This window comes from Ricinus communis, chromosome 5, assembly GCF_019578655.1.
Source record: "Ricinus communis isolate WT05 ecotype wild-type chromosome 5, ASM1957865v1, whole genome shotgun sequence".
NCBI classification, from domain to species: Eukaryota; Viridiplantae; Streptophyta; class Magnoliopsida; order Malpighiales; family Euphorbiaceae; genus Ricinus; species Ricinus communis.
Window position 1 is genome coordinate 6,625,277 of NC_063260.1, and position 13,275 is coordinate 6,638,551.

The 13,275-nt window shown below is 31.1% G+C and overlaps 1 protein-coding gene across 2 annotated transcripts; it reads right to left on the reverse strand.

Annotated features, from left to right (window-relative positions):
• Positions 1–1,604: 1,604 nt before the first annotated feature.
• On the reverse strand, positions 1,605–11,342 carry LOC8276923 (actin-related protein 2/3 complex subunit 1A). 2 transcript variants are annotated; one of them, XM_015723418.2, is made up of 15 exons: positions 11,162–11,342; positions 10,952–11,040; positions 10,030–10,106; positions 9,766–9,860; positions 8,893–8,962; positions 6,865–6,934; positions 6,591–6,664; positions 6,441–6,483; positions 5,152–5,233; positions 4,737–4,825; positions 4,554–4,639; positions 3,874–3,937; positions 2,305–2,411; positions 2,025–2,083; positions 1,605–1,929 (listed from the first exon to the last, which is right to left on the reverse strand). In XM_015723418.2, the coding sequence occupies exons 1-15, from the start codon at positions 11,229–11,231 to the stop codon at positions 1,865–1,867; spliced, it is 1,140 nt and encodes a 379-aa protein (XP_015578904.1). In that variant the 5' UTR covers positions 11,232–11,342; the 3' UTR covers positions 1,605–1,864. The 2 variants fall into 2 exon arrangements, 1 of the variants encoding a protein (XP_015578904.1); XR_001535694.2 differs by lacking the exon at positions 3,874–3,937.
• Between the last annotated feature and the right edge of the window lie 1,933 nt (positions 11,343–13,275).

Sequence of the window (13,275 nt, forward strand, 5' to 3'; positions counted from 1 at the left end):
TTTTCTTACTCAGTCTATTCTACCAAGAAAAGAGACTTTGGTATAATTGGTCGATTCCCTACCAATGTAAACACAAACTACTGTTAAGTGCCACAACCATTTCAATTTGACGTTAAAGCAGCTATTCCAATACTTCACTTTCAGTCTCCTCAGAAGTAGTTCCATTTGAATGTTCCGTTCTCTTCCAATATCTCATTTTCTTTGTTATAATCTAAAAAGAAAACATTTTTGAGATCCAACAATAGACTCTTAATTCTATAGAATTGATCTAAGCATAGTTTAACAGACACATATGGAGAAAAATAATAAGCAAGGAACGATAGAAGAAATAAATATTATATTTTTTAAAATTTAACTTTTTAATATATTTTAAAATTATTTCTTTTTATACACTAAATTAATAAATAATTGACATATATTTATTAATTTTAAATAATAAAATATATATTAATTATTTAATATTAAAATATAAAATATTTATAATTTGTATAATTTTAAAAAATATATATATTTTATGTGTGAGCAGTTTTAAGAGTGCCGTGCATTCTTCCATGTAGATCCGGTCTTTTCCACGTGGGCTCCATCTATTGGAATTTAAATTTCGAAGTAATTTATACGAGGATCAAAACCCAAATTGGTTTTGCAAATTTTCTAATTCCTTATAGAAAGGTAACGAGTCAATGGCAAGTCATATGTGAAAAATGGAGTCTTGGTTCAATCTTCATAATCACACTTGTGGCACAAAGTCATAGAGACATCAAATGAGTGATAGAAGATGTGGGTAACTTTATTCCATTCTCGTCGTTGGTTGGAAAGCTTTATAGCAATAAGAGAACTTTATGGCTCTTATGATAGGGGGGATGTTTCTACCAACCGTGTTCGAGTCTGGGTTGAGAGTTTGGGACCAATAGTGGCCGTGGTAGTGGGGTTGTTGATTATGATGGTTTAATTAGGTTGCCTTTTGTTTGGTATACCAATAAAATCTTGAAGAATTTTTATGGTGCATCATTTCTTTTTTTAAAAAAAGTAATGTTTTTTGTAAAAAAAATTATTTATAGTCTTTTTTAAATTTTTTCAGAAAAAAGACACTAAAAATATATTTAAAAGATGTTTGAGAAATATTTTTTTAAAAAAAATTATATTATTGTTTCTTCAAATTTTTTTATCTTTTTTTTAAATTTCATTAAAAAAATACTAAAAATATATTTATAAAATACATAAAAGATATTTTTTTATTTGTATTGTTGTAATTTATTTTAAATTTTTTTATTTTTCAAAAATTTCATCAGAAAAAATATCAATAGTATGTCTAAAAAATATTAATTATTTATTTTATCTTGTATTATTATAAATTTACCTTTTAAAATTTCATCTCAAAAAAATATTAAAAATATTTATATAAAATATCAATAAGATATAAATTTAACTTGTATTGTTGTGAAATCAACTAAATAAAATAAATTTATTATTTTTATTTTATTTTTATATTTCACATTCATGAATTGAATAATTAACATTCTCCACTATTGCTAGTCAAATAATTTAATCAAAACCATAAAGAATTTCACGATAGGTCCATATTTTAATACAATGACATCCTTATCTTTCTAACCAGTAATCTTTTTGCAGTAATATGAATGGAATACATACATTAGGCGCAGTAATTGAGAGAGTATATTTTTCAAGCACTTCAGACCCGGTTGTTCTAAACGATAACCACCTGAACTCGGGTCCACTTACACTAGGCTACCATGAAAAGACTTGTCAATATACGCCCGGTTAATATACAGGCATGTTTCCAGCATCCAACACTTCCTCAAAGATATTGTACTATATCAAAGATACAAGAGAAAAAATATCATCTTTACAAATATTCGGAGAGATCTTCCTGCTTCCCCAGATCCCAAATAACTACTCTTCCATCTAATCCTGTAAGGTAAAATTGTGCGATTGATGAATTTACAAGCAAATAGGTAACTAGGGTTTCTCACAAGGAAGCGCATATCTATTGCATTCAAACTGACCTGAAGTGCTGAAGCGCAGTGTTCTGGAACTACCTTGCTCCCGGAGAGGCGCAATACAGCTACAGTTCCAACAAATGCAGTATCAGGCATTAATCTAAAAATCTAAATATGGAGGTCACCCAAATCACACTGCTTTCCACACCATATTAGCAAATGCACAAGCATATGGGGCAGCATAGACAAGTAATCATTGAAGTGGATTTGGGCTACCCAAACAAAAGATTGAAGGACAAGAACAAATAATTATTAATTTATTCCATAGAAGTTCATTGATATGTACTTTATGCAGTTATCATGGATGCCTCCATGTGACCTTGTAGAGTCGATGGCATCATTGCTCCCTCCAATCTTCGATTGGCCATAAAATTTACCAAATGCCTCAGAAAACTGGTAAAGAGTCAATAAACAAATCTATGGTTAAAACCATCTGCCCTCCAAAAGCCTTCAAAGTCCAAGAAAAGAGAAATATAATAGCAAAATGTAAACCCACTGTTTCTATACCAATCTATAACAGTGATAAGCATTGAGATAGCAAGTGCAGCTTCACTCTCAATAATGGCTAAAGTATTTTAACTTTGTTATGCAATCAGAAAAGCGGAGGTTATTGCAAAATGAGACAATGACCAAAAGCACTTGAACCTTCAAGTACTTTGATTTTAATTATTAGCAGACAAGTGGACGAACAACAAAATTTTCTAATCAAGTGCGTTTTTTCATTTACTCTCACCAAATAGTAATGCGGACATAAAAACTCCTACTGGCAATAAGTTGGCAAAAAATATTACCAAACGAACAGGACCAACAGATATACTCACTGCAACTGGCAATACCTTTTTGTATTAGTTATACCTATTCAATCAGAATCCTCTTTCCCAACTTTGTATTAATCTCAGAGAAAAATGTAACCTAACGTTGGAACCAGTTCCTAGTATGGGTAACCCGAATTACTTCATATTAAAATACATAAAAGTATCTTGTGGTTTCATCATTTTATAATTTTTAGTATGTGGTTTTTTTTTTCAGACAAAAAAAAGCATGGGGTTATAGATAGTGACAAAAAAAAAAATATTTTATCGTTAAGAAGTCTTGATTTACAAGAATTTAGCCATCTTCACTCCGATCACCCATCATTATCATATTTCTCGTATTTGATAAAATATCATTTTTTTTAATCATTAAATCAATATCATTAGCTTAATGACTTCTTCAAATGAACAAATATTGGAATTATGAGTTGTTAAGCTCCAAACTTGCGTTATCAAACACGGACAACATGATAATGATGGCTGATCGGCATAGAGGTGGCTGGAAATCCTTGCAAATCGAGATTTTTTAACGGTGATATACCTTTTTTTGTCACGATTTGTAATCACATGTCTCTTTTTATCTGAAAAAAAAAAACCACATGCTAAAAGTTGTACAATGATGACACCACAGGATATTTTTATGTACTTATCCCTAAAAATTAAGACATTGTTGAAATTTGTAAACTTGATCCACAGAAAATATAAGAATTCCCTCTCCACACACCCCTCACCCAATTGAATGCCTAGCTCAACCACTAGGAATATCTATTCCGCTTCAAGTTCCAAACTAGTAACACAATTAAGAGAAAGATCTCGAAATCTCTAGATTTTCCACAAAATGGAACTTGCAATCTTCTAATACAGATTTGAGAATCTCTATTTCCCACCTTGCTATAGACAATGTTTACAAATTTATGATCTAAAGATTTTAGAAGTGCCAAGATTTTTATCTTGTTTATACCTTCTACCACATAGTAATGCATTTCACAAATTAAAATAAATAATAAGAATCAACTGTCCAGACTAATATTAATCCAGCATACCTGCGAACCATATTTTGAACCTGGAAGTGATGATTTTCTTTCCCCGAGAAATCTGATAAAGCTCCTAAAAAAAATAAAATGAAGGAACAAAACAAAGATATTATTCACTACTCGGAAATAGTAGCTAGCACATTGAGAGTCACTAGGCGCATTAGAGACGATGTGACATTTTTCACCCTCTTCAAAATGAACAAGTATGGGTACGGAAAAGAAGTTACTCAAGCTGCTAAATGATTGTCAACTTCTGACAACCAATCTATGCCTGCAACAACTAATTCTCTCCACCATCCAACATGTAAATCTATTTCAGAAATATATAAAATTTGTTCCTTACAAGAAAACCACTGGTTATCCTACATCAACACCAAATGAACTAGCACAAGAATCTGCAATTGTTGAAAGACAACATCTCAAAGGAAAGACAAATTACAAATTACGTACACATTGAAAAGTGACTATAAAGTATAAACCTGTCGCTTTAATATATCTAAAAAGAATCATCACGAATATTAACTTGGTCAACACCAATGGTTTGTTAATTATGCTGCCAAACAAGTCCAAGTGCATAAAATTAAGAATATTAAGAGAAGGCTACAAATATAGGTTTCGCTTCAAGCAACCAACCCCTCCAAAACACATACTTCGGAATTAATAATTTATCGTTCTTAAATTTAACGTACCATATTCCTCTTTCATCTGCTACAAAAACCATAGGGTTGCAATCAAATCCCCCACCTATAACCATTTTCTCAGATACAAATATGACCTGAAAACAAGCAACAAAAGATCCAGTTTAATTATTAACATGAAGTTAGAAAATGACTGAAATCTCAAAAGGTTAACAAGAATGGATGCTGACCCACATCACGAAGAGGTAAATCACGATATGCAACATTTTGGGCCAAAGGAGAAGGACCAACATCATCAACAAAGTAAATCATAGAATTATGACCTGTAAAATAGTAGAATGGCAGATACATGAGGAATGGCCAGCTTAAATCAGTTCCAACATATTTGACTGCCAAAATTTATATACTTAAAAACTTAAAGTAGACGAAAATGAATTAATTTAAACTGGGTAGAAGTGAAGTTCTCATTGATTTCATGCAATGACTGCTCTGTAAAAGCCAACAAACAAAGCACAAATAACAAATTTTCTTAAGTGATGTTGCAAATGCAAGAGTAGATAAAACGTAAAACCCAAAGACCAGTAATAATGCATGCTGTACCAAGAGCTTTATCATTGTACATGACATACAGCAAAGAAATATTTCTGACCTACATAAGCTAGGGTATTGCCACTTGGTGACCATTTCACACCAAATGCCCAGGAAAATGAGAGATCAAGCTGAATAATTTGCTGTTTCAACAGAAAATGAGACAAAAAATGTATCAACAAAATGCAGGATGAATAAAAATGAGAAAAGCCTAAAACTTTAATTTTGTAAAAAAAGAAGCACCTCATCATCTACCAAAATATAAAAATATAGCTATTCATGTTACAATCTAATCAAAGATCTAACTTTTCAGATGAAGGATATATTATAATGAAAGGTTAGAGTACATAACAGCACTTCTGGTTGATATTATGTAGATTCAAATTAAATCTTTATAGCCTCTATAGTTTTCCTACACCATTATGTTTTGTTCCCTTTAAAGAAGACCATAAAGGTGGAGAACTGAAGTTGTGATTCTCTCCTAGCAATATTCAGAATTTTGTCAAAAGGTCTAGAAGTAATTTTATGCCACATTAACAAGTATACAGAATTTTCCTTATAAATGAATGAACAACTAAGTTCAAGATATCACTTCTCTCTACCTTTATTCTCTCACAAAACCTTTACCATAGTTCACATAAAATTCATGCACTATTTGCACTGCTCAAAATCTAGTACTAACAAGGATGCAAAGACAACGCCATCCTCACAGCATATTTGAACAAGCGCTGCTTTTAAAACACGAACATGGACCCTTGAGGTTGCATGCTAAAGAAATTTCCAATTAGACCAAATTATATTCTCAAAACTTATGTTAACTCGAAATCAGAAGAGCTCAAACTTCAAAGATTCTGTTGACAAAGAACCTTGAACAAGTACCAACTAGTGTTATACCTTATTTTGTTACTTATCTCTAGTTTCTGAATTCCATAGAACAGAAACACGAAAACAATTAAGAAAAACTGGCAGACAACTCTGTACCAAGCTGGCATACAGCCTACCTAAAGTCTTCTTCCCATCATAATCAACAACTGCCCATAATTCTAAGGCCAGTACCATCTTGTTTCTGCTACTACATCAACCTTAATCCCATTCCAAGTTAGCCCTAATTCCAAATTAGCCCTTTCGAGCACCTCTATAGACAATAGAGCAGCCCCAAGTCTTAAACTAAGGGATGGTCTATATAATCACAGATCTCATAAAAATATTTACCAGTACTTTAAAGATTTAGAAAGAAAAGAGTTTGATTTGGATATGTCAAGAGAAAGTCTTCAAAAAAAAATTCAGTTCAAAAAAGATAGTTTCCTATACATGAGGAAAAAAGATGAAAAGAAAGATAAAAAATCAAACCTCTCCAAATTTGGAGTCGGAAGAAGAACCTGCCTTTGAGTCCCTGGTCATGGTCATAGGGGAGAAATAAACAGTCAAGTACTTAGATCAGTATTAGATAAAAGGAGTAGAATGTTCAAATAAAATTATTCCAAAACTGTGTAAACACACCTCGTATCAACACCTTTTATGAAAGTGGAAAACACTCGACATTTCCCATCAGTAGATGTTGTAGCGAGAAGAATCTGAAGTATGGGCACAATTATATCAATGTATCTAAGTACCATGAAATATAAAAGAGAAAGAACGAACTTCTGTTCATACAGAAGTTTGGTTAATGTTAAAAAACCTACTACTTTAATTCTTGTCTCAAATACAAGATCTAATATATGAACCAACTTCTTTAGAGCTTTACAACAATAAAACAAGCAGGGAGAATACTAACATTATTAGGGTGCCAAGCAACACTTGTCACAGAAGAATCATGTCTTTTCCTGATAAGTTTACTAACCCACCTGTAGAAGTGGCAATAACGTAAACATCGATCAACCAAAATCAGAATAGGTTCTTCTCAAAGATGATCTTGATGATGTAAGTAGGTACATCCAAAATTTAAACAAAATACAATGAGAAGGTACAACCAACAAAATACAATGAGAAGGTACAACCAAAATGAGAAGAAGTTTTTCTCGTCAGTTAAAGCTTATCAAGAACTTAAGAGTTTGTCGACCATCTAATGTAAGTCTTTGATTACAACAAATAATATGCTAAGACATGGTCACATAATAAAATTTGGCATGAAGAAAAAGAAATATAGGACAGCATGGTAGCATGTATAAAAGATACTTTAATTACTCTGAAAAAAGAATGAAGATAAATAAAAAAACACCCCAAATGGAACACACACACGTCAATACTATCAATAACATAGCACAAATAAACAAGAGCCTTGAAGCAAGCTGTTCATCAACAGACAAAATACCTAGCTTCTACCAGACATGACAAAATATGAGGAAGACAGTCATTTATGGGCCACCAACCAAAAACAGTAAAAGCTACTGCCATTAAGCAAGAATGGATGGATAAATGAACAAGTGTATCAAACAGCCAACTTGAGGAGCGAATATGTGGAGGTAGAAATCCACATCAAACACACATTTTGCACAATCCTTTCTAATATATAAAAGATGCATCCTATATAAAAATAAGTTCCTTATAAATGTCAAAGCACATTGCTCGGCAATCTCCAATACCCATATTATAAATCAGTCCCAAATTCTCCATCCTTGACATGACAATGCTTCAATCTCATTTCCAATCATAGCAGCACCAGTTTCCTAGCAACAAAAGAAGTTAATACAGGTCCAGTAATTTGCCTATTACCTGCTTCAATCTCACCACCAAGACTATATATTGGATTATAGCTGCTCCACACAAGACTAATGTAATGAAGACTTTTGGCTATAAAAATTCATGCTAGTGACAATATATGCGGCAGCTTGGCAGTTTGTCCGCAGATATAGGGGAAGAACTGTATACAAAATATTTGAAGGGAATGAATGCCCTACGTGTATTTTCATGGGGGTTTTAATGCCAACCTCTTACTTTGGCCTTTTACTTAACAGTGGGATTTCTCTATTGAAAGCCTAAATCTAGATTATCTTTGTTGACTAGAAAAATACATGCTATGCTAAAAAGAAAAAGGATCTACTATCAAAACTTCAATGTCAATATAGTTATTAATTAATGCTCCACAATCTAACTGATTCTCATATAATGAGACAGAAATGTCTTTATGAAACCTATTCTGTCCTAGCATTCTACCATATTGAAATTCAAAACAAGCAATATCTTCCACCTGAAGTTTATGACCTGCCACCATTCATTTAAAAAAACTAGAAGTGCTTGGAATTAATTTCAACTTTCAAAACCAAAATTAATGATATACACCAATTACAATATCTGAAAAAAAGGCACATGCACACCACATAAGGACTTAAGGTCGTCCGGGAAAACACAAAAGGAGGAAATAAAATCATAAAATAAAATAGTCTATGGCAATATGATGCCCAAAACAACTGGACATTTTTGGAGTTCAAAAGTTATACATAAAATGGATGGCTCTCTTAACATGAGACAAATGCATGGTGAAGACACACCACTGAAATTACTTTAGCAATGTATTTTGTCACCAACATCTTACCACAAAAACAAAGACTTTAGCCTAACTCAAGCTGTGTACCAGCAAAATTGCTAATCTCTTCTACCAGATCCAAAATGTCAAGACCATAGCCTAAAATATTATCCTGGACATTGCATTGAGCTAAGAACCCAATTTTCATCTAAGAGAAGACAACTATACAGGTAAGACGCAACTTTCTTTCCAGTAGAATTCAAACAAATACATGAGTGATAACAGTCAAACCATATAATCCAAAATGAACAAGAGAAATTGCAAATAATAGGTAATTACCAGTTGTTGTCTTGCTCATAGTAGCATATACAGACAGTTTTAGCCCCACTTCCAACAGCAAACTTATTCTCTGAGGACAGGACAAGGAAATGATAGATTATCCTTCAAAGCAGATTACTTTTTGCAGTTACAAGGCAAGAAGAAATTCATTAGTTCCAATAATAACACAAAAAAAGGAAACTGTATAAACAATAATGGTGTAGCTAGTCTTACAATTTGACATGGGCAACAGATACTGCAAAGGCAACTGTGAAGACCTAGATTAGAAACCTCCAGTACAAGACCATTGGCAAGTGTGTGCAACTTATACATCCCTCCAATATATAGTGAACACCATGAGAATTGGATCATGACTCATGAAATCAAGAAAGGTACCCATAATGTCTGTAACTTTTTTGCAAATGAATAAAGCCAACACGTAGGAATCACCAAAAGCTTAAAAGTTACATATCTAGTTTTTTTCATACTGGTGTTCTTATATGTGTTTTTATAAGATATTCACTCGCATGAGTAATCATATAGATCACTAAAAGGGACCAAGAGACTGCAATCCAAGTACAAAAGAAGATTCAATAATATAAACAAATGACATATCGGTTTTATGGTTAGTCGTAGTAGATATAATTATAAATGCTACCAAAATTTCATCTAAAAATGAGAATACAATTTAGGCAGTCAACTCTCATCAAGATCATGAATTTTAGCAGCATGTCTTCACTGAGTGACATAAAGCATTCACATGAAGATACCACAATTATTGCGCCTTTTAGGAAAGGTCAATAACTTACATGAGGATATATTGATCACAATCACATATTAGGCCAGTTGGGCACTAAATGAAAACCTAGATTAAGAAAATTGTTGCTCCAATACCTTTTGGGCTCCACTGAACACAAAGTGCCGCACGGTTGAGCCTGAGGATAACAAGGGTTGGTACCCATTCAGCGCCTTCTCGGTTCCAGACATATCTTGAAAAGAAACAATACATTCAGTCAACAGGGCAACAAAAAAGTATAAGAAAAATAAATGATCAGAAATGCACATGCAATCTTGTAAGTGCAGGCACACATATGTAGGAAAAAACAGCCAGAAAGAGAAAATATCACTATAAGGAAATAAAAAAAGTTAGGCACTCACGAATTCCGATCATGAGAAGCAGTAACGATTCTGTTGCATCTCACACTCCAATCTATCCCAGAGACAATTTGATCATGCTGGGACAAAAAAAAGAAAAGAAAAAAGGTTAGAATTATATTTTGAAGCTAAAGTCTGATAAGACCTATTCTTTCAAAGATACAACAAAGCAAGAAAATCAATCACTAAACTTGAATCATAGTCGCACACCAGAAGAGTACAAGGAATAATACTTACATTGCAGTCAGGAAAAATTAATACAAAATTGAAATAAAATATTCAAACTAATGAATTACGAATCAAGAAGAGGTAAAGAAAGCTCTAATTGACTGGTTCATAAGTTAAGAGAAAAAGGATCAGAAAACATATAACTTTCAGACCATCCAGATGTATCTATAAAACAGAACAAATTGAAATAAGAAACTGCAGTAAAGGCCACACAAGTGTGTTCTAGTGACACTATAAGGCTGTTTCAGTGAAAATCATATACTTAGAAACGCATTAAAACAAAAAGAAAATGCATTATACAAATCACATCCTCAAACTAAGAGATCAAGTGAAAAATCACCTTCTCTAATTTTTTTAAGCAGCCATCAGGCAGGCCTTGTTTGGAATAAATGAATTCAATTCAATTTGAATTCTTGCAAAATCAGATCACTTGTAGCATGATTTTATTACTTGCAAAATGCCTTGTTCTTTGAATTTAAGAGAATTGAATTCTAGCAACTACCAATGGGGTATCCAAAAATGAAAATTGACAAAATAGAATTCAATTGTTATAAATTCTTGCATTTCTAGACTTCCCAAACATGCTATAATCTAAGGAAATTTATCTGATGATTCAATATACATCACTATACAACATAGGAAAATTATTATTTAATAAATGAATGTACATAATACATATGACAAAAGCAAAAGGTACCTTTTGGAGGACATGTACCCTCTCCCACTTATCTTCAGGCGATGATTTATAGATGTGAACTTCATTATTATTTGGGCATAGTGCAATCACTGAACATGAATTATTTAAAATCAGTGCTAAAGAAATTTTTGTCATTACCAAACAGAGCTCTCAAGACATTTAACTAACAGAAACAACTTAATAATTGAAAAAGAAAAGGTAGCGAATTACTAGAGTGATCGGGACTCCAAGCGTGGCAAGTTATGCACTGCGCGAATTGGTGAACTGAGATTGCAGCCATTTCTTTTCTTCTATTGACTGCAGAAGCAAGAGCGAGAGAGAGATCTAACCTGACTTCCAATTTTCCAGATCCAAATGCAACTAAGGTAAGACACAGAGCGTTAAGTATTAGTGTTGTCGTTTCGTTTGCTTTAAGCAATGGCCTTAATTTATTAATTAATTATTATTATTATTATTTTAAAAGGATTATTATTATCATTATTATTATTATTATTATTATTATTATTATTATTATTATTATTTTGAAAGGATCGGTCAAAATCCTTGTGTTATTTTAGGAAAGTTAATTGAACCTTTATCCTTTATTTTGTTTCAATTTTATCCTTAATTCATTCAAAAAGATCTAATTAATTTTAAAGCAACAGAGGCAACGCTTTTGTTATAGCATCTATAGTGATTTACACTTTAAAAGTGAAATCTACATGTCATGTCATAAACTATTACTATAGATTACATTTTAACAGCTCGATTGATTCACGAGTTAATTAATTTATATTTTATTTGGTACAGAATTATTAATCCATATTATTAATTAATTTATTATTATAATTCTATGTTTGTTTGGATTGTTTAACCAAATAAATAAATTATTAGACTAATCAAATTATTTAAACACCTTTTACTATGCATATAAAACTTGTATTTTCAGTTTTTTTTTATGTTCTCTTAAAATGTCTTTTAATTTTTGCATTTAGTCTATGTCAGCCTTGGCTTGAATTATTATTTTTAATTCGTATACTAATTCATTTTACAATGTTAATCTTCTTTGTGTTAATTCATATGATTACTTTTATTAGATATCATTAAAATATTTTAACTTTTTAAATTAGGGTTTGTCCTGTTGAACCAAAATTTTATTATTATTAAATTTTTAAGTAAATTTTTATAATTATTTTTATTAGAATTTTTCTTAAAATTATAATTAGTACATATTGATACATTGTAAACTAAAATATATTTCTTTTGACAATAATTTGATGGGTGTGGCTTGGTGAAGAAGAGTTTGTGACCAGTAGATTGATTTTATATCATCTTATTTGTTATATTTTTCTTTGCTTGGGTTTTCAACCCAACTTTATTTTATTAAAGGATTTATATCCAAAAAATAATAGTAGTTGAAATTAAATTGACAAAAATGACAAGGAAGAGTATAAATAAAAATGAGTTACTATACAAAATTACTTTCGTTTAAGATTTGGTGTAAAATTCTCGTGTTCAATATCTTTAGTCTTTGGAAAATGGTTTTTGCATCAAAAAGTAAAAAGAGAGAAGAAAGTGGACTGAATTTAAAAGTATTATTAAGGGGTTTATTTATTTATAGAAAACTATGTGAGTTTTCTAAAATGCTTTTTAAATGAGAATAAAAAATAAAACTTTGTGTTTATTTGTACTATTTTTTAATTTTTTATGATTTCAAAATTATAACTAAACTTTGAAAAAAATTTAAAAATGAGTTTAACATATTTTTTATGTTTTTATTTTTTATATAAAAAGTCACTTGTTTTCAAATGTAAACAAAAAATTTTTACTTCATTTATTTCAAGTTTATTCTTTATACTTAAAATATTATTTAAATAGAAATTTAAAATTTTTAAGTAGACATGTTTTACAAATTTCACAAATTTTATATGAAAATGAGAAGCTTTAATTTTTTTTAAAGCTAGAAAATGAAAATGAAAAAAATATTCTCTACAAGTAAACAGGCTTTAAATGTTCATAATTATAGAAAATATACTGGCAAAAATGAGTTAGAACTAGATTAATTGCAAGTTGTAAATGATTTGCTTAAAGTATTTTTAGCCAACTCAGGTATTAAGGCATGATTTCATATAGAATCTTGTAAAAGATCTCTTAAAAACTTATCAATGATCTGGCCATCAACATAGATTAGTTTGTTTGATCTGAGCTTTGGAGTTCCTGGAACAAAAGTTTGAAAGCGTCGGACATAGTTATCCGGCCACTCACTCTGATGGCTAAGCTAGTAAAAGTATAAGATGGTAAATAGTGTATTGATTGTAAAAGATTGTATCTACATGGCTTGTTGT